Source organism: Papaver somniferum, unplaced genomic scaffold (genome assembly GCF_003573695.1).
Source record: "Papaver somniferum cultivar HN1 unplaced genomic scaffold, ASM357369v1 unplaced-scaffold_123, whole genome shotgun sequence".
Taxonomy (NCBI): Eukaryota; Viridiplantae; Streptophyta; class Magnoliopsida; order Ranunculales; family Papaveraceae; genus Papaver; species Papaver somniferum.
This window is the reverse complement of record NW_020621381.1, coordinates 4,434,986-4,457,007: the sequence shown is the minus strand read 5'-3', so window position 1 is coordinate 4,457,007 and position 22,022 is coordinate 4,434,986. Positions and strand designations below refer to the sequence as shown.

General features: G+C 35.1%; 1 protein-coding gene and 1 pseudogene across 1 annotated transcript; both read right to left on the bottom strand.

The window, feature by feature from the left end:
* The window catches only part of LOC113331051, a 43,333-nt pseudogene extending 25,118 nt beyond the window's left edge, over window positions 1–18,215 (bottom strand).
* Window positions 18,216–19,729: 1,514 nt separating this feature from the next.
* Window positions 19,730–21,288, bottom strand: LOC113331050. The gene is made up of 2 exons (XM_026577835.1): window positions 20,641–21,288; window positions 19,730–20,488 (listed from the first exon to the last, which is right to left on the bottom strand). The coding sequence occupies exons 1-2, from the start codon at window positions 21,286–21,288 to the stop codon at window positions 19,730–19,732; spliced, it is 1,407 nt and encodes a 468-aa protein (XP_026433620.1).
* Between the last annotated feature and the right edge of the window lie 734 nt (window positions 21,289–22,022).

Below are 22,022 nucleotides of genomic sequence, written 5' to 3'. Positions count from 1 at the left end.
CTTAACAAAATAAAAGGTCTTCCGGATGAATTGTTTATTCCATTTTGATTCCGGATAAGAGAAAATAAATTAATTCTGATCTTAGTTAGACTTATCAAAGTGGAGGTTTCGGTTATTCAAGTCTAATCGAATGCCTTAACAAGAAATGCTAGTTAACTAACCTAGTACCTGTCTTGTTTAAAAGTGAAAGTTCTAAGTTGTTATTTGAATAATTAGAACCTGATGAGAAAAATAGAGTTAATTCTGATCTTTATTTTGGTCTTATCAAACAAGCGATTGTATTTGTGCAATCGGTTTACCAAAGGAACTAAGGTGCTTAGTCGATTTTTGGTTTGCTAAACTATTAGGGAAAATTGCTTCGGGCAGTTTTTTTGGTTTGATACTTGTGGTTATCTTAACTAAAAAGGGAATAACAAATACGTGCGGATTGAAAATCTACATATCTTACTTTTAGAGGGAGTATTAACTTTGCTATTATAATGCCTGAAAAGGAGAGGGTACCCAAATATACCTCAAGCTAAAAAATTTCCTACCTATAAGTCCTTTCTCCGAAAGTGATTGTCTATGGACTGAGTCGAGATGATACAACTAATCGGTTCACACTTCGTGTGATCCTCTACGGATACGAGATCGAGACAATACAACAACGAAGTATGTTTACTTGATAAATAGGTTCGGACTTAACCAAACACAATAGGATTACTTATCAAGTAAATAGGATTTAGCGTTTGTGTAATTTACTTTAATTACAATAAAACAATTATAATGTGGAAATATAAAGTAAATGACACAACAAGATTTTGTTAAAGAAATAAACGGAAATACAGAAAAACCCCGGGACCTTGTCCAGAATTGAATACTCTCAGGATTAATCCGCTACACAAAATTAAACCTAACTTCTTATAGTTGATACCAAGCAACTAAACCTATGGTTCACCTAGTTTCGTCTGTATTCCCACGCCTCCAACTTATAAATAAGTCACGTACTTGGAACAATTCCTTTGGTTCGTACTCCAAACAGTAAAGGAACAACAAATCTGTTTAGTATCAACTCTCTTCAACCAAGTGATGTGAGTTCGACAAAGGCTCTTTTGTTTATCTCAATAAACTCCTTCATCAGGTTCTTAGATCAATCTTATTCTCAACTACCGAAGTAATTGTTAAGATTTTGCAGTCAATACTTTTAATCACGAATAACTGTATTGATGTCAATCTACACAACAAATTAATCCAATCAACCACAAGTATAAATTGATTATAGTTGGATCCTCTTATACCGAAACAAGTATTGTGCACACCAAAGATTATAAACCCCAAATCAGAAATCTTCAATATATTCTTTGTCTTCAAATCTTCTTAGATCTTCAGTAAACACCTGCACACAACAACTTGAATCTCTTGTGATCAATCACGCACAGAACGGAGTCTGTTAATAATGGATTATCACAAGATCGTCTTTAGAACTAACAACAGTTTAAAGATCCCTGTCGAAACTTAGATCTAGTTTGAGTGAATCTTATATCAGAAGAGAAGATTCTCAAGCGTAAACAAACTAGGTGCAATCAAAGTTCAACCACCGGTAATCTATCAAATCAATCGAAAACACAAGATAAACCGCAATTATCTAGTTTCCCACCAATGGTACTCATAGAACTTCTCAATCCCAAAGAAGACTTTAAACTGAGCGGTCGTAAGAGATTTCATCTAATTAGGTTACTCTCATCTCTGAATAGGAGGCTTCACCAGTAACAACATAACCGAGGAAGTCTGTTGTCACGAAGGATTATTTTGCTAGAAATGCAAACTTCAAGCATTTATAGACAACAAAGTTTGGACACCAAGGAATTTCCAAAATCGAAAATATTCTCAAATATATTCAATTTATTCCAAATTCGGTTTCCATAATTTCTGGAAATGCTCTATCCAAAATAATTACCGAGAATCTCTTTGGAAAATCTCAACTAGTAAATGCACATTACTAATTCTCATTTTCCTAAAATAAAATTAACAACCTTAAATAAAAGATTCTTAACTTATTTATATTTAGATCCTGGGATTTTCTTCCTGTAGCTATTAAGGATAAACTTTGAACAATAAAATATAAACATTACTGCCCGTGTTCAAAGTATGCCGACAGCCCGACGTCCTTACTTTGTAAGTCCTCTTTCATACTTACAACCTTGAAACCGTTTTTCCACACATCCAAACAAGTTTGTAATTGGTTCATCTTACTTTCAAGAACTACGCGATTGATTAATAAACACTCAACCACAAATTATGGGTTTAACGGTTCTACCAAAACAAGTTTCGGTTCTACCTCCATGTGAGTATTGTGCATAGTCACACTAGCTTTCCAAAATTCTGTTGACTAGGTACTAGGATCAGTTCCCCACATATACATGGTATCTAACTTATATGGGTTGCACATGTCCATAAGATCGGTTCCCCTTTCTGCTACAAACTTGCTGCACCTCATACAAGGATCGATACCCCTTTGTGATGTGTTGCACCTCTTCATAGGATCGGTTCCCCTTGACCCAGATTCGGTCAAACAAATCACAAACTCGATCATACCATCTCAAGTGATTATTTAAGATCGGTTTCACTAATAAAAGTCATACCAATACACAAGTCAGGCCTTTGTGAATAGTTTTACCAAGAATACAAACAAGTCGTGGGAGGTTATACTAAATCACACATATTGGAGTTCACAAGATATGTAGTGAATAACAATCCCAATAACGCCTGGCGATTTCCTTTTCGATTCGTAAACAAGTTTATGAACTTATTTCCTTAATACACATGTAAAACAACGTTTCCTAGGATGAAATCCTCACCTCATACCCATACATAATCACGATAGCATTTAAGCGATTATGTCAGTGTCTTATCTACAAAGTTTAATGGTTAAGCAATAAACTTCATATTGTATTCCTTAATACTATGTCTATCTATAGTGTTCATGCTTCGTAGTTTCGTTTTCAATATCCACGACTTGAAAGATACGTTAGGGAATGAAACAGTTCAAGTCAAATATCACTAACCTCAAGTGGAAGGATGATGTTGTCGTTGTAGCTTATTTCTTCTTTACTTCTTCAAGTCTTCGAAATACATGTAATATCTCATATCCTAATACTTTCAAGCTAACCTATACGAAGTTGACTCTAGTACATAATCAAACGACTCTTAAAATGAGTTTTGATTCAGTAAATTATGAAAACCAAACTTGACATACCAACGCTTGGTGGGTTCAACCAAGTTATGCTCTAACAATCTACCCCTTTGTCAATTTTAGTGACAAAACTCTTACAATCATATGGATACACAAATTACAAGAATTCATTACACATACGCTTGATTCCCGAATTCAACAGCACAATAACCTGCATTCATTCAATCCTTAAATGTCGTTGTTGACATTATAATAACAAAGCTAATACTCTTCTGAAAGGTGATATAGGTAGATTTCATCAATACACACGTATTTGTTATACCAATTAATATGATATGCTACTCCCCCTTAGTCTATGCTTTCACTCTTTCGTTAGATAAATGTTTAAGAACAATTGTTCTTTTCCTTAGTGATACCAATCAATATAAAATCAATACCAGTATCACTTGTTTACTCCATATATTTCTCCCCCTTTTTGTTACAAAATGAAAAAGAAACGAAAAAATAAAGGACAACACGAAAAGAATCTTACAAATTTCAAAATAGACTTGCAAACCTATAGAGTTAAGCATGAGGGTTCCACACACCATTTTTGATAACCAATATCAAAACCGAAACTACAAAGTAATTTGTTTTGATATGTTATCAAGGAAACAATTTCCCGAAGCAATTTTCCAAATTTAGTTTAGCAAATCAAAAAACAACTAAGCACCTTAGTCCCTTTGCTAAACCGATTGTACAAATACAATCGCTTCATTCGATAAGAACAAAATAAAGATAACTCTATTTTTCTCATCGGGTTCTAATTATCCATATAACTTAGACCTTTATATTTTAAACAAGACAAGTACTAGGTTAGTTAACTAGCATTTCTTGTTAAGGCATTCGATTAGACTTGAATAACAGAAACCTCCACTTTGATAAGTCTAACTAAGATAAACTTAGTTTTTCTTATCCGGAATTGAATTGGACGAAACAACTCATCCCGTAAACTTTTTCTTTCGTTAAGCCATAAATAATTCAAACAAACCAAATAAATCAACTTGCATAATTATTCACCTCAACCGGAAGCAATTGAAACAACATAGACATTATAGCACCGCAATTGCACCGAAATTTTGTAAGCCTAAACAATTGATACCACATAATAAAGCAAGATAACAATAGTTTTTCTTAACCGGAACCAATTGAATCACACACATCCATACACACATCATGGAATAAAACATCAATTGTACCGAAATTTAGTTAAGCAAAAGCAAAATATATATGAAATAAAATCAGGCTTTTCTTAAACAGGAAAACAATTAACTAACAATATTGTTACCTCAAATTTCGCATCCGCTTCTCCAATATGTTTGCATCTTCTTCCAGGGAGAATTGATATCGAAATATCCTTATGTTGTCATCCTTATGCAAAACAAAAGAATAACAACAACAACCAACCTTTACCAGAGAAAGGTTGAAACCCGGTTTTTAACTATTGCAAGCAAAAGTTGAAAACCCTCGAAACACATATGCTTTTATGCTAAACCAAAACCGATTCAAGATATTCTGACTTTTTCACATATTGTTTCTACCAGAATCCCTCATGATCCTTTGATAAAGCCTACCAACATGGGCTAGAACTTAGTCCTGCTAAATTAAAAAGTCACCCAAATCATAAGGGTTCACAACATTATGAGATCGAATATCAAGGTAATAAAATCAAAATCCCATAAACATCCATAGCAATATTAAAGCATTCAAGCACAGGCTATGTAAATCAAAAACCATCACAAGAAAAATTATAAATCAAATAATTTTATTCATAATAAACTTAATATAATCATTGAAAGAAATCAAAAATTGATGTCTATATTCTTAGATTAAGTATTACTGCATATAAATTAATTTCTAGTGGTGCTCTCATTGTTTACCGAAGATTCCTCGGTGTTTTGAATCTTGAGCCTTCTTTTCTATTTCAGATGATTGAGTCTTTGTTTCAGAAGATTCAATTCCAAAATCGACTTCAAGAGGTTTGACTCGAGCAGTTTTTCATTCACCACTGCAGTTTCCAAAAGATCACGAGCGACTTCAAAATCTCCCATTAGCATAAGCATAGGCTCAAAATCAATATGATTCTTTTTATGTTAGTTTGAGAAGTAGCATTTGAACTCATCTGGAAAGGTCTCAAGTTTTCAAAGTTGAGATTCAGTGTCAATATTATTTTCACCCATCTTTTACCGTGGACGGAAGAAGATCGGTCCTATAGGGGATTTATATAATAACCCAGACTGGGTTACCAAGATTGAAATACCTAATCACGATAACTTTTATTTGTGAAAATATAAACTTTCGGAAACATCATAGAGTTTTTTTCCGAACCAGTATAACCCAGGAGTTTTTTAAAATATTTTTCCCAATTTTTCTCATAGACTTTCCAAAGACCGAAAGTATTTTTCTAAAAATAGAAAAGATATACCAAGTACAGAAAAATACTTTAGATATTCAAGAGTATAATATTATACGATCTTCATGTTCTTGTGCTCTTTTAAAGAACTTCCCATTTTATTTGAATTGAGCACATGTAGGGAAATTCCAAAGACCAACATCAGTTGTTGGTGTGATCTAGTGATAGCTTAGAATTTATGGAACATGATCCATCATGATATTTTTGAATATCCGTCCTTATGGGATTCTTCCAAGATTAAACTTCTTTCACTGTATTACAGTTGGAGTGATCTGACTTATCAAAATGATCAGATTGATGATCAAAATCATAAGCGTGACTTAAAGTTTTTTGAGTTGCGAAACCAGAATTCTCATATCGACCCAGGAATTCCTTGGAATATGACATCATCATTTGATGAGATTGTTTCTTGGATTCTATTTTAGATACTTGATCAACGACAAAGAAGCATGATCTGAAATCATTTGTTTTTGTATTCATGAGTTGATCTTTTTCTATGTTTAAGAGATAATCATCATTGGATGATGTTGACCGGATACTAGTGAAAGGATTATCCCTTAAGACACATCTATCTTGATTCTTTTAGGTGGTTAGGCTATTAGAAACACGATGTAGTATATTAGTTAAGAGATTCTGGAGATTAGAATCACATATCCTTGTTTTAACTAATATACCCTTGTTGGCTTGAACAACATCAAGTCCTTTAGATTCAACATCTTCATGAATCAATGATTCTCTGACGAGCTTCTCGGCAGATGGATAAAATACATTATCCTTTAGATTATATTTTTCAGCAAGCTTTATGAAAAATTTAATCTCATTATTGTCTTCTGAATCTGACTCATTTGTCACAAGTATTTGTTTTTGTATTAAGTCATCATGGTTAATATTTCCTTAGATGTCTTCCACCAGAGAATTCACACTGTTGAGATGTTTATCAGGTTTTGAAAACAAACATCCTCTCTGAGGTATATCACCTTCTTGCTCTACGTTAACTGAATCATTCACTGGATTCAATTTCTTATAGGTTGGATCGCACCAAATAAAGATTGTTAGATCTTTTCGTGTTTTCCCGCTCTGATACCAATTGAAAAGGCGAGGGTATCCAAATATACCTCAAGCTAAAACTTTTCATACCTATAATTCCTTTCTCCGAAAATGATTGCCTATGGACTGAGTCGATATAACACAACTAATCGGTTCACACTTCATGTGATCGTCTATGGATACGATATCGAGACAATACAACAACGAAGTATGTTTACTTGATAAATAGGTTCGGACTTAACCAAACACAATAGGATTGCTTATCAAGTAAATAGGAATTAACATTTGTGTAATTTACTTTAATTATAATAAAACAATTATAATGCGTAAATACAAAGTAAATGACCCAACAAGATTTTGTTAACGAGGAAACCGCAAATGCAGAAAAACCCCGGGACCTTGTCCAGAATTAAATACTCTCAGGATTAAGCCGCTACACAAAATTAAACCTAACTTCGTATAGTTGAGACCAAGCAACTAAACCTATGGTTCACCTAGTTTCGTCTGTATTCCCACGCCTCCAACTTATAAATAAGTCACGTACTTGGAAAAATTCCTTTGGTTCGTATTCCAAACAGTAAAGGAACAAAAAATATGTTTAGTATCAACTCTCTTCAACCAAGTGATGTGAGTTCGACAAAGGCTCTTTTGTTTATCTCAATAAACTCCTTCGTCAAGTTCTTAGATCTATCTTATTCTCAACTAACGAAGTAATTGTTAAGATTTTGCAATCAATGCTTTTAATCACAAAGAATTATATTGACGCCGATCTACACAACTAATCAACCCAATCTAACACAAGGATAAACTGATTATAGTTGGATCCTCTTATACCGAAACAAGTATTGTGCACACCAAATATTATGAACCCCAAATCAGAAATCTTCAATATCTTCTTTGTCTTCAGATCTTCTAAGATCTTTAATAAACACCTGCACACAACAACTTGAATCTCTTGTGATCAATCACGCACAGAACGGAGTATGTTAACAATGGATTATCACAAGATCGTCTTTAGAACTAACAACAATCTAAAGATCCTTGTCGAAACTTCGATCTGGTTTGAGTGAATTTTATATCAGAAGAGAAGATTCTCAAGCATAAACAAACTAGGTGCAATCAAATTTCAACTACCGTTAGTCAATCAAATCAATCGAAAACACAAGATAAACCGTAATTATCTAGTTTCCCACCAACGCTACTCGTAGAGCTTATAAATCCCAAAGAAGACTTTAAACTGAGCAGTGTAAGAGATTTCGCCTAATTAGGTTACGCTCCTCTCCGAATAGGCGGCTTCACCAGTAATAATACAGCCGAGGAAGTTTGCTGTCACGGAGGATTAGTTTGCTAGAAATGCAAACTTCAAGTATTTATAGACAAGGAAGTTTGGACACCAAGGAATTTCCAAAACAGAAAATATTCTCAAAGATATTCAATATATTCCAAATTCGGTTTCCATAATTCCTGGAAATGCTCTGTCCAAAATAATCAAAAATCTCTTTGGAAAATCTCAACTAGTAAATGCACATTACTAATTCTCATTTTCCTAAAATAAAATTAACAAACTTAAACAAAATATTCTTAACTTATTTATATTTCGATCCTGGGATTTTCTTCTTGTAGCTATTAAGGAATAACTTTGAAAAATAAAAGATAAACATTACTGCTCGTGTTCAAAGTATGCCGACATCCTTACTTTGTAAGTCCTCTTTCATACTTATAACCTTGAAATCGATTTGCCACGCATCCAAAAAAGTTTAGAATTGGTTCATCTGACTTTCAAGAACTATGCGATTGATTAAGAAACACTCAATCACAAACCATGGGTTTAACGGTTCTACCAAAACAAGTTTCGGTTCTACCTCCATGTGATTACTGTGCATAGTCACACTAGCTTTCCAAAATTCGGTTGACTAGGTACTAGGATCGGTTCCACACATATATATGGTATATAACTTATATGTGTTGCACATGTCCATGGGATCGGTTCCCCTTTCTTCTACAAACTTGATGCACCTTATACAAGGATCGGTTCCCCTTTGTGATGTGTTGCACCTCTTCATAGGATCGGTTCCCCTTTACCCAAATTCGGTCAAACAAATCACAAACTCGATCATACCATCTCAGGTGATTACTTAAGATCGGTTTCACTAATAAAAGTCATATCAATACATAAGTCAGGCCTTTGTGAATAGTTTTACCAAGAACACAAACAAGTCGTGAGAGGTTATACTAAATCACACATATTGGATGTTCACAAAATATGCAATGAATAACAATCCCAATAACGCCTGGCGATTTCCTTTTCGATTCATAAACAAGTTTATGGACTTACTTCCTTAAAACACATGTAAAACATTGTTTCCTAGGATGAAATCTTCACCTCATACCCATACATCATCACAATAGCATTTAAACGATTATGTCGATGTCTTATCTACAAAGTATAATGGTTAAGCAATAAACTTCATATTGTATTTCTTAATACAATGTCTATCTAGAGTGTTCATGCTTCGCAGTTTCGTTTTCAATATGCACGACTTGAAAGATACGTTAGGGAATGAAACAGTTCAAGTCAAATATCACTAACCTCAAGTGGAAGGATGATGTTGTCATTGTAGCTTCTTACTTCTTCACTTCTTCAAGTCTTCGCAATACTAGTAATGTCTCATATCCTAATACTTTCAAGCTAACCTATACGAAGTTGAATCTAGTACATAATCAAGCGACTCTTAAATGAGTTTTGATTCACTAAAATATGACAAACAAACTTGACATACCAACGCTTGGTGGGTTCAACCGAGCTATGCTCTAACAATGTCAACAGCGACATTTAAAGGATTGAATGTATACAGGTTATTATGCTGTTGAAACTTGGAATCAAGCGTATGTGTAATGAATTCTTGTAATTTGTTTATCCATATGATGCAAGATTCTTGTCACTAAAATTGACAAAGGGGGAGATTATTAGAGCATAGCTCGGTTGAACCCACCAAGCGTTGGTATGTAAAGATTGGTTGTCATATTTTAATTAACCAAAACTCATTTAAAGAGTCGCTTGATTATTTACTAGAGTCAACTTCATATAGGTTAGCTTGAAAGTATTAAGATATGAGACATTACAAGTATTACGTGAAGACTTGAAGAATGTGAAAAAGTAAAGAGCTACAACGACGACATCATCCTTCCACTTGAGGTTAGTAATATTTGACTTGAACTGTATCATTCCCTAGTAACTTTCAAGTCGTGCATATTGAAAACATAACTGCGAAGCTGTGAATATTATACTCTAGTTAGACATTGTATTAAGGATTTACAATAAGAAGTATAATGTATATCTTTTGAACTTCGTATATAAGACAACGACATAATCGAATGAATGTTATTGTGATTATGTATCGGTATGGGTGAAGATTTCGTCATAAGAAACAATGTTTTACATTCGTTTAAAGAAAGTAAATTCATAAACTTGTTTTGTGAATCGAAAGGGAAATCACTAGGCTTTTTGGTATTGTTATTCATTGCAAATATTTTGAATTACCAATATGTGTGTTTAGTATAACCGCTCGTAACTTGTTTATATATCTTGGTAAAACTATTCACAAGGCCTTACTTTTGTATTGGTATGACTTTTATTAGTGAAAACGATCTTAAGTAATCACCTGAGATGGTAAGATTGATATCTTAAAATTGGTGTGACTAAATACTAGCCATTGGATAACCGATCCTAGTAAGAGGTGTGACCGATCACAAGAGAGAGTGTAATCGATCCTTGTAAGAGGTTTAACAAGTTTTAGTAAGTTGGTGTAACTGATCCTATAACTTGGTCAACCGATCACAAGTTTTACCATAGAAGTGGTAACCGATCCTAGTGCTTAGTTAGCCATTTTATGGTAACCGATCCTAGTACCCACTTGGAGGTAGAACCGAAACTTTATGTTGAGGTAGAACCGTGAAACCCATTAATGGTGATTTGATAGGATAATCAATCACATAGTTCTTGGAAGTCATATGAACCAATTCTAAACTTGTTTGGAAGTGTGGCAAATCGGTTCCAAGATTGTAAATATGAAAAAGGATTTACTAAGTAAAGACGTCGACATACATTGAACATGTGCAATAACTCTTATCTTTTATTATTCAAAGATATTCCTTAATAGCTAAAGGAGAATCCTGGATCGAAATAAATTGAGAATCTTTTAATTAAGGTTTTTAGTTTTTATATGCTTTTAATTTCCAACAATTAAAATGCATATCTTTAGAAAATATAAATTAGTAATGTTCATTTACTAGTTGGAGATTTTATGCTGAGATTTCGGTCAATGTTTGGACAAAGCATTTTCAGGAATTATGAAAACCGTTTTTGCCCTTATTGCATATCTTTGAGAATATTCGGTTTTGGAAATTCCTTGGTGTCCAAACTTCCTTGTCTATAAATACTGAAGTTTGCATTTCAAGCAAACTAATCCTCAGATCCAGCAAAACTACCTAGTTGTGTTGTTACTGGTGGATCCGTCTATTCGGAGAGAAAAGTACCCTAATTAGGCGAAATCTGTTACGACCGCTTGTTTTAAAGACTTTTTTGGGATTGGGAAGCTCTATGAGTACCATTGGTGGGAAACTATATAATTGCAGTTTATTATTAGTTTTCGATTGATTTGATTGAGTAACAGTTGTTGAACTTTGATTGCACCTAGTTTGTTTATGCTTGAGAATCTTCTCTTCTGATATAAGATTCACTCAAACTAGATCGAAGTTTCGACGGGGATCTTTAAAACTGTTTGTAGATCTAAAGACGTCTTGTAATAATCCATCGTTTACGGACTCCGTTATGTGTGTGATTCGTCACAAGAGATTCAAGTTGATTGTGTGCAGGTGTTTATTGAAGATCAAAGAAGATTTGAAGACAAGAAGATATTTGGGTTCATAATCTTTAGTGTGCACAAAACTTGTTTCGGCTGGAAAGGGATCCAACTATAATCGGTCTATCTTTATGATAGATTGGATTGATTAGTTGAGTAGATCGGCATCAATACATTTCTTTGTGATTAAAAGTATTGATTGCATAGTCTTAACAATTACTTTGGTAGTCGTTGAAAAGATAGATCTAAGGACATGACAAAGGAGTTTATTGGGATAAACCGGAGAGCCTTTTGTCAAACTCATATCACGTTTGAAAATAGTTGTTATCCAACAGATTTGTTGTTCCTTTACTGTTTGGAATACGAACCAAAGGAATTGTTCCAAGTGCGTGACTTATTGCAAGTTGGAGGCGCATGAATACATACGGAACTAGGTGAACTATAGGTTTAGTTGCTTCGTCTCAACTATACGAAATTGGTTTAGATTTTGTATAACGGCTTAATCCTCAGAGTATTCAATTCTGGACAAGGTCTCGGGGTTTTTCTGCATTTGTGGTTTCCTCGTTAACAAAATATTGATGTGTCATGTACTTTTATTTTCCGCAATTATAATTGTTGTTGTTATAATTTAAAGTAAATTACACAAACATTAATTCCTATTTACGTGATATCAATCCTATTGTGTTTGGTTAAGTATGAACCTATTATCAAGTAAACATACTTCGTTGTTGTATTGTCTCGATGTTGTATCCATAGTCAATCACACAAGTTATCTTGTTGTCGTATTGTCTCGATCTCGTATCTATAGACGATCACACGAAGTGTTAAACGATTAGTTGTATTGTCTCGACTAGGTCCATAGACAATCACTTTCGGAGAAAGGACTTATAGGTGGAAATTTTTTAGATTGAGGTATATTTGGGTACCCTCGTCTTTTCAATTTCCCCGATATCCACAACTGTCTTTAACTCATCAAACTGATCTTGCAGAAGCTTTTCCTTCTCGCAATAAAGATATAACTAGGAATGTGTACAGAATCAATATAAGGGCACTAACGAGTACTAGGAATGTTTTAACAAGCAAAATGCGCACAAACGAGTACTAGTTTCAACATATATAAACCCTGTTTGGGATTGCTTGTTTTTTTCTATCAAAAGCACTTTGTAACAAACTTTTTGTAAAAAATGTGTTTGGTTAATCTTTTTCGAAGTGCTTTTGGAGAGAAACACATCCATTTTAGGTCTGCTTTTAAAAGCTACTCAGCACTAGCTTTTAAAAGCTGGAAAAAGAGAAGTTGTGGGTCCATATAATTTGACTTAGTTGATTCTCTATTTCAACCTTGTTATTTTTTTGTAAAAACAAATTTTACCCTGAAATATTGTACACTTATCATTATGTTTCTAACTTCTATCTTGTTCCTCTATTTTTCATATTTTCTTTTGAAATAATAAATAAGAATCACAATAAAAATATCTTTTAAAGCAAACCATAATCATAGAATTCTTTACTAGAAGATAAAAATAATTATAAGAAATAAAACAAATTTTCCTTATTAAATTCAAATTAAAAATAAAATAAAATAATAAAATAAATATTTATTTTATTTTATTAAATACATTAGAATAAAAATATAATTTATTATAGTTACAATATATTTAAAATTAATTATTAAAAGATGTCTATTTTCGTCATTGGAAACATCACCATCACTTTAAAATATCAATTTACCAAACAGAATTTATAGTTTGTTAATTTAACAGCGTTTTTTAAATTATAGTTTGCCAAACGTTATGCCGCTTTATTTTCACAGCACATCACACAACAACGCACAACGCAACACAACAGAAAAGCACTTTTCTAAACCTCACAACAATACCAAACTCGCCTATAGAGAGGAAGCCCCAGAATCATACCTGGATTGTCCCAGAATCATCTCTTAGTGGTAAAAAAGCAAGCTTTCCAAAAGCTTTACAAGCAATAATTCGTCCAGCTATTGAAACCAAATCAACCTCTTTACTCGACTCTTCACCATTACCTAAATTCTTATAAATTTCTTGAAGTTGACTCGACTCTTCACCATTACCTAAATTCTTATAAATTTCTTGAAGTTGACTAGCAGTATGAGTCCTGTCCCATCCATAAGCATAATGTTCATGACCTTTTGTCTTAATTCTTCTACCTAAGTATAATTCACACATTCAAGAGAACTCCCAAGTTACCGTTTCATTCTAGAGAAATAATTTTAAATACCTTTTTGAGACGAATAGCTCGAATAGAATCTCTAGCGGAAGTTGGTGATGAAGAAAACGACCTTCTACGACTATTGCAGTCTGAAACTACTTTATGTTGGTTCTAGTAACAACAATCGTAATAAACTGAGAAATAATACTTAGCTCAAACCGACTCTGGATGGATGTTTCGGATGCTACAACGATAAGTGTAGCAGGAAATAATAAAGGCACGTATGAGATACATTGACCTAAAGACAATATCGCCTGCTACTCCTCTAAACAGAGAGATGCTATAGCCACTGACGAGTTGCCTCCAGGATACAACTATTGTTAGTATTTTTCAATGTAGCACACAAAGAAAATACCCTAAGACCTTAGAAGTAAGATAATAGTAAACTCAAATAGTTACAGTGAAACAAAAACCGTCACAGAAAAACAAAGAAAAAAAAAGAGGAAAAGTAGAAGTCATTTTTGTTTCTGTACTTTCAAAATAAGCTGAAGCTTTCTTTTATAATTTTTAAAACGTTATAAACAAGAAGAGCCAGACAAAGACTGAGTAGATTCTCACGCGCAATGACAAATCTTACAGAATACAAGAAGATCCGGACAAAGAGTGGGTAGATTATCATGCGCACTGGCAAAGCTGAAAGAAAACATTGACAAGGAAAGACTCAAAACTTTTGTCGGACAACAGAACGGTCATGTCAGAAAGTCATACATCAAAAGAGATGAAAAGATTCTTCTATGGAAAACACGTACCAAAACTTTCAGCAAAAAGATAGGATTTAACGAACCCACATCCACACCCGAGCCCCAACAGACCGGACGGACGGCGGCAGCGTGCGTGCTTCGGTGCGAAGCCCCGCATGCACGGGAAAGGTAACCTTACCCTAGTTTAGGTCTTATCCCTCACACACAAGTGTGTAGACCCAAAGGGACATCCCTTTATCCAAAACCCATGGTATTTGAGTCTAACAACTCTTATAGTTTTAGTCTATACGGGACTAATGTTTTATCTATTCACATGAAAAAAACATATAGTGAGCAGTAGGTCTAGGGATCAAATCATGGTTAATGTATTTTAGTTTAATAACAAAAATTGTTTTTTTTTTTAATAATCCCCCACATGAATGATAAAATATATCAAAAAAACAGGAGGAAACAGAAGACATCAAAATTAGGCTAAGGTGTCCCAAAGATTAAACCTTAACTTAGTGTGAAGTTACCGGAACTGCTTGTTGTAACGGTGAACACAATGTCTTGAACTTCCAACAGTGAGTGCAATTCAGAATTAACAACTACACTTGATGTCTCAAACGAAAGCTGCCAAGCTCTTGCGGTTGTGCCCATTTTGGACGTGGGCTAATTCCTGGTTTGATGTATGTCTCTAAAGAATCAGAAATTCTCATATGAAGCGATCCCACTTCCAACATCCAAATAGGTGGGTCCATCATGAGTGTTCCGCCACACCCCTCTTTAAACAAATCTATGGAACCCATTAGGATCTCAACAAATCATCCTCTCATGTGGGTTGCACTATCACATAATTGTACCATAAGGAGGGACCAAAATAGTGCTTGTCTCGATATCACGATAAATTAGTTGTCTCATTGAACCTTGATCTTGAAGTTTCAATTCACAATGTATAGTATCCTTGATGGTGATTTATTCAATGAGTTTAAGTCCCATCCCTCTCGATATGGATTTAACTACTTCTCTAGATAAACCTTTCGTCAAAGGATCTGCAATATTATCTTTTGGTCTTACAAAGTCAAGAGACATAATACCAGTAGAGAGTAGTTGTTTCACTATCTTTTTCCTTCTTCATATATTATAGACATTCTGTTGTATACACTTTTCCTTGCAGATCGAATAACAACTTGACTATCACGGTAACTTGCGATCGAAGACACGGGGTTGGGCCAGAGTTAAATCCCTTCCAAGAAAGCTTGTATCCATTCATCTTCCTCTCCAGCTTTCTCCACGACTATAAACTCAGATTCCATAGTGGATCGAGCTATACATGTCTGTTTGGAAGACTTACATGACAGAAACACACCTCCAAGTGTGAAGATGTACCCACTAGTGGATTTGGACTCATCTGAGTCTAATATCCAGTTAGCATCACAATACCCTTCCAGCATAGCGGGATACTTCCCAAAACTTAAGAAAAAGTTTGAAGTGCCTCTCAAGTAGCGTACAACTCTGTTGGGAGCATTCCAATAATCTTGCCTTGGGTTGCAAGTGTACCATCTCAATATACTCACAACATAAGCAATATCAAGTCTAATGCAGTTCATCAAATACATAAGACTGCCAATAACGCGGGAATACTCAAGTTGAGAAATTCCCTCACCCTTGTTCTTTTTCAAGTTACAATTGGGATCATAAGGAGTAGAGATAGGTTTAACATTTTCATGATTAAATCTCTTAAGTACAGTTTCAACATAATGAGATTGACTAAGACTATATCCATCATACATCTTTTTAATTTTCATCCCTAAGATTACATCAGCAGGGCCTAAGTCTTTCATGTCACAGTTTTTATTAAGCATGTTTTTAGTGGTATTAGTAATATCAATGTTAGTACCTAATATGATCATATCATTAACATACAGGCACACAATAACATAAGCATCATCCACAGATTTAATGTAAACACATTTATCAGATTCATTAACCTTAAATCCATTAGATATCATTACATGTAAAAAAAATAATCATGCCACTGTTTAGGTGATTGTTTCAAACCATACTGAGATATATTCAATTTGCATACTTTGTTTTCACAACCTTTTACAACAAAACTTGCAGGCTGGTCCATATAAATTTCTTCATTGAATTCACCATATAAGAATGCATTTTTAACATCCATCTGATATATAGGTAGCTCATTGATAGAAGCGATACTAATCAACATCCTAATAAAAGTGATTCTAGTGACAGGTGAATAAGTATCGAAGAAATCTAATCATTCCTTTTATCTATATCCTTTAGCTACCACCCTATCTTTGAATTTCTCTACAGTTCCATCTGTCCTAAGCTTCCTTTTGAAGACCCATTTGTAACCTATGGATTTACTAGCAGGAGGTAAGTTTACAATTTCCCAAGTTCCGTTTTGCTGAATGGAATCCCACTCATTTATCGAAGCTTCTTCCTATAAGGGGGCTTTTGTAGAAGTCATAGCTTCCTTATAGGTTTGGGGTTCAGACTCTACCACAAGAGTCACAAAGTCGGGACCAAAACTTGTATTGGTTCTTGTGACGTCCCAAATACTAACTCTGCTTAGCTGATAGAATTACAACCTAATTGAAACATCAAATCCATATTATCGATTCTAAGAATCATAATTACATAAATTGAATCCCAAAACAATCCTTTTTTTTTTTAAGGAAAACTACCCATGGCAAAGGCATAGGAAAAAAAGAATAAAGGGGGGCTAGACCTTACCTCCAACAAGAAGAGAAGAAGAAAAAAGCACAAAAAGTAAAAATAAATTACATGTTTCTAAAGCGATACAACTGCAAAATAGATCTATCTACATGAAGTGCCCGTCTAACGAAAACAGGGGGATCATTCCACCAACAAGATTCCACCTGAGCACCATGCTTCTCCAGCAAATCCGCAACTGAGTTACCTTCACGATACATGTGACTGCACACGAAGTGGATGGAAGAGGTAAACTTCAAGCAATTATTCCATTGAGTGTAGAGCGACCAATGAACCAGCTCAGGGTTGGAAACGGCGTGCAAGACAGAGGTAGAGTCATACTCTAGCCAAAGACGTTGGACTCTTTTAGATTGGGGTAATATAATAGCATAGATAGCACCCCAAAGTTCAGCGATAATGGAATTAGTGATACCCAACTGCTGAGCTAGACACCTCTGACCATACTACGGAAGTCGCGAAACACCACGCCATAGCCAAAAGGACCCTGATTACCAAGAGAACAGCCATCCATATTAGCTTTATCCAGCCAGAAGGAGGAAGCCACTTAACCGAGATGGCTTTTGGAAACTTAGGAGCTAACCTTCGAATGCTCAAAAAATCCAGAATATGCTTATCTGCATGCGTATTGAAAGAGAAACCTCCGTTATATTTCCCAGATTCAACAATTAGGCATTCCAAACGAATCACTGCAAGGTTATGAGGAATAATACAGTTCTCAAACGGGAGCTTGTTACGACACAACCATATGAGCCATATGCAGTTGATCACAACAATCCAGAGAAGGTTCTTGGTTTGAGAACAACCTCTAAACGTTCTAACGGAGGCAAACAACGAGTTAATGGAGTCACAATTCAGACGGTGATTAAAAACCTGCATAATCCAACTCCAAATATATTTAGCGAACATACAGCTGAAAAATAGTTGGTTTTGAGTTTCATTGCAGTTAGGCGTAGGACATAAATTACAGCAGTTAGCTGCATCTGTCCCTTGAACCTTAACATTGTAATCAGTCGCAATTCTGTTATGAAACAACTTCCAAGCAATGCAAGCATGCCTAGGAGGTATTTTTACAGTCCATAAATCCTTGAAGTCAGAAGTTTCAGAGGATCTAGGTCTGTGATAATCATAAGCCTCTTTTATTGTAATACTACCTATCTTGCTCACAGTCCAAACTTGTTAGTCAGCTTTATGAGAAGCATAAGGGGTCTCTCTTATCCTCTGTTGCACGTGACCCTCAAGCTCTGGAATATAAGTAGGGAAGCACCACTTTCCTTCTTCAATAAAATCTGCAACTGTGTTGTGTAAGTTCGAATTATCCAGGTCTAAGAAATCTGCGATGGAGGAACCCATATTGATGCACCAAACATCATTCCAAAAGTCTATGTTACTACCATCAGCGACCAGCCAGATGATATTTTCTTGAATGATATGCCACTGTTCCTTAAAACTATGCCACACTGAAGATTTCTTGTAGGAAGAGCCTTTGAAACAAGTACGAATAAAATTATCAAATTCAGAGTCCCCAGTCATTACCTTCCAAGTCATCTTCATAAGAGCTGCATTATTAAGACTCTTCATAGATTTAATGCCCAAACCACCTTCAAACTCAGGAAGACAAACTGTATCCCAAGCTACGACGTTATGATGAGTAGAGTTTATATCTCCAGTCCACACAAAGTTACGAATCCACTGCTCCAGGATTTTAATGCAAGAACTAGGCCACTTATAAACATGAAAGCTGTATAGAGCAGAGCTAGCTATGACAGTTTTAACAAGTTCAACTCTCCCCATCATGGATAAAGACTTACCTTTCCATGCCGCAAATTTTAGCTTGATTCTATCCATAACCCTATTAAGATGAGATTTCTTTGGCTTTCCTTGGAAAATAGGGACTCCAAGATAACGAAAAGGAAGGGTGCCCATCAGAATATCGTAAGATGCAGCAATAATGGAAGCCCTGGCTGTAATGTGCTTGCTAGAAAAAATTGTGCACTTAGCCGCGCTGATATACTGACCAGAATTATGACCATATTCTTCAAGAATAATCATAATAGCCTGAACATCTCGCTTTGTACCTCTACCAAAAACCATTATATCGTCTGCATAGAGAACATGAGAAGGAGCAATTGTACCTCTAGGAGAGGCAATGTGATGATCCAAACCTTGACTAAAAGCATTAGAGATCGCGCAGCTTAAAACATCTTCTGCCAAACAAAAAAAGATGGGAGATAATGGATCTCCTTGACGAACACCTCTAGTGCATCCAAAGTATCGCATGGCTTTACCATTGACTACAATAGATAATCTAGCAGAATGAAGAATAGTGCGAATCCAATCAACAAAGTTCTTACAGAAACCATATTGCACCAGGGATTGAAGAATAAACTCCCAGTTGATCGTATCAAAAGCCTTGCGAATATCAAATTTCATAGCAAGATTACCACCAAAAGATCTATAGTCCAACAAATTAATAGCTTCTGAGGTTATTCCATTGCAATCAAAAATACTTCTATCTTTAAGAAAGTTTCTTTGCTGGAGATATGATTCTAAAGGCAATAGGGCTAAGACGATTAGCTAGGATTTTGCCAATGATTTTGAAGTGGAAATTTCCCAACGCAATAGGACGAAACTTCTCAATGGTGTCAGCACCAGGCTCCTTGTGGATAATTGTAACGTGACTAGGATTGGCATTAGGAATATGCCAGCCATTTAAAAAGAAAGATTGTACATAATTAATCACATCAGCACCAACTATATCCCAGAAGGATGTGAAAAACACACCACTAAATCCATCAGGGCCAGGAGCCCCATTAGCATTCATATCGTCCACAGCAGCTTTTATTTCTGACGCATTAGGCATGGAAGTAATAGAGTTGTTCTCATCTTGGGTTACTGAACTTTGAATATTTCTAGAGATGAAGTCTGTAGAAGGATTCACAGAGTCACCAGCATACATATCTTGAAAGTAGGACGCTACATGATTTGAAACATCAACATGAGAAACTAAAAGATTACCATCAGCCTTCAGATGAGTGAGTTTATTAGTGGCAGCTCTAATCTTCGCATAAGTGTGGAAGAATCTGGTGCAAGCATCTCCATCTTTAACCCAATGAAGCCTAGACTTATCTCTCCAAAAATCTTTCTGAATTTTGAGAGCATCAATAAGCTTGCTTGAAGGATCAAGTTCTTCAATATGCAACTCATCAGAGTAACCCTCATCTGCAATTCTCTGTTGAATCACCTCAAGAATATGAGTCGCATTATTAACACTTAACTGAATATCACCAAAAATATCTTTGTTCCAAGTTTTGAGTACCGTTTTAAAAACTTCAACTTTTGAATGAGCACATACATGGGACAACCAAAAAACTGTTGTTGCTAGGCATTAAAAATAATATCCCGTAGACCAAGATGATTTAACCAAACGCTCTGGAACTTGAAAGAAGAAGCAAAAGAATTGTCTCCCTTATGAGCCTTAAAAAGTAAAGGATGATGATCGGATTTAACACGAGCAAGGGTACTACAAACAGAAGAATCCCAAGAAAGAAGCCATTGTTCATTGCACATCACACTGTCTAGCCGAAGCTGTTTACCCTTATGACCGTTAGTCCAAGTAAAGGGAGCACCTCTAGTATCCAAATGGTGAAGATCATTGGTATCTGCGAAAGCCAAAAAATCATCACAAGAAGCTTTAATAGGAGGTGGACCACTCGATTTTTCATGGGCACCCAGCACTGCACTGAAGTCTCCAATGAGACACCAAGAACCTTGAAGATTGTCCATTAAATTTGACAACTCAATCCACAAATCTCTACGAGTGAGATAAGAAGTTGAAGCATAGATACCAGCAACAAAATAACTTATGTCTCCCATAGTGGCTTCACAAGCAATCAATTGCATGGAGTTAGAAACAACTGTGACATTAATGTTTCTGGCACAGAGACACCATAAATTTGAAAGTTGATTGCCTCTATCATTGGTTACAACTAACTTTAAGTCCAAACTAGACCAGAAATTATTAGGGATAGAATCAAAAACTACCCAAGGCTCTGCAATAAATACAAAAACTACCATAAATTTTTACCAGTTCTTGGACGCATGTTCCAAGGTACATTTTGTGAATCTACCATAGCAGCTCTTTTAGCTTTTTCTCTAGCACGTTTCTTCTGAGATTTCGTGAGAACCTCTTCAAAAGGAAATTGCTTGACTATCATTATCATTTCCACCACTGTTATCATTCCGATGAGTAATATCATGAACATCATTCTCTGAAAGATTCAGATTTGAAAGAGAACCATTATTACATGGTGGAGTATTCTCAACCACACCATTGCTATTCCCAGGAACTGAATTATTATCATTATTATGAGACAAAGTAACTTCAATTGGATCAGTATTAACTTCCGTAGCTGGAGGAATTGGGATCGACTCATTACTATTTGGCTGTATAACAGAACCAGTAGTAAGATCAGAAACAGGAGGGGGTTACTTGGTGGAACCACGCCACCGTTCGTAGCATCCGTAGCTGTTGTAGTAGGTTTCTTAGGAACATATTGAGCTTTCTTATTATTAACACCATCTTTGCTGGGTACAAAGTCACTCCCTTCTTTTTGTTGCTTCTTTTTGCAGGAAGCTTGATCATGTCCTATTGTTTTGCAGAAATCACAGTAGGACGGAATTTTTTCATAATCAACTGAGGCAAAGAAAGAAAAATATTTTCTTTCAACGAGAACTTCATAGAGTAATGGCTTAGACAGGTCAATCTCAACCAAAACCCTCGCATATAGACCAAAACTTCTAGTCAAGGT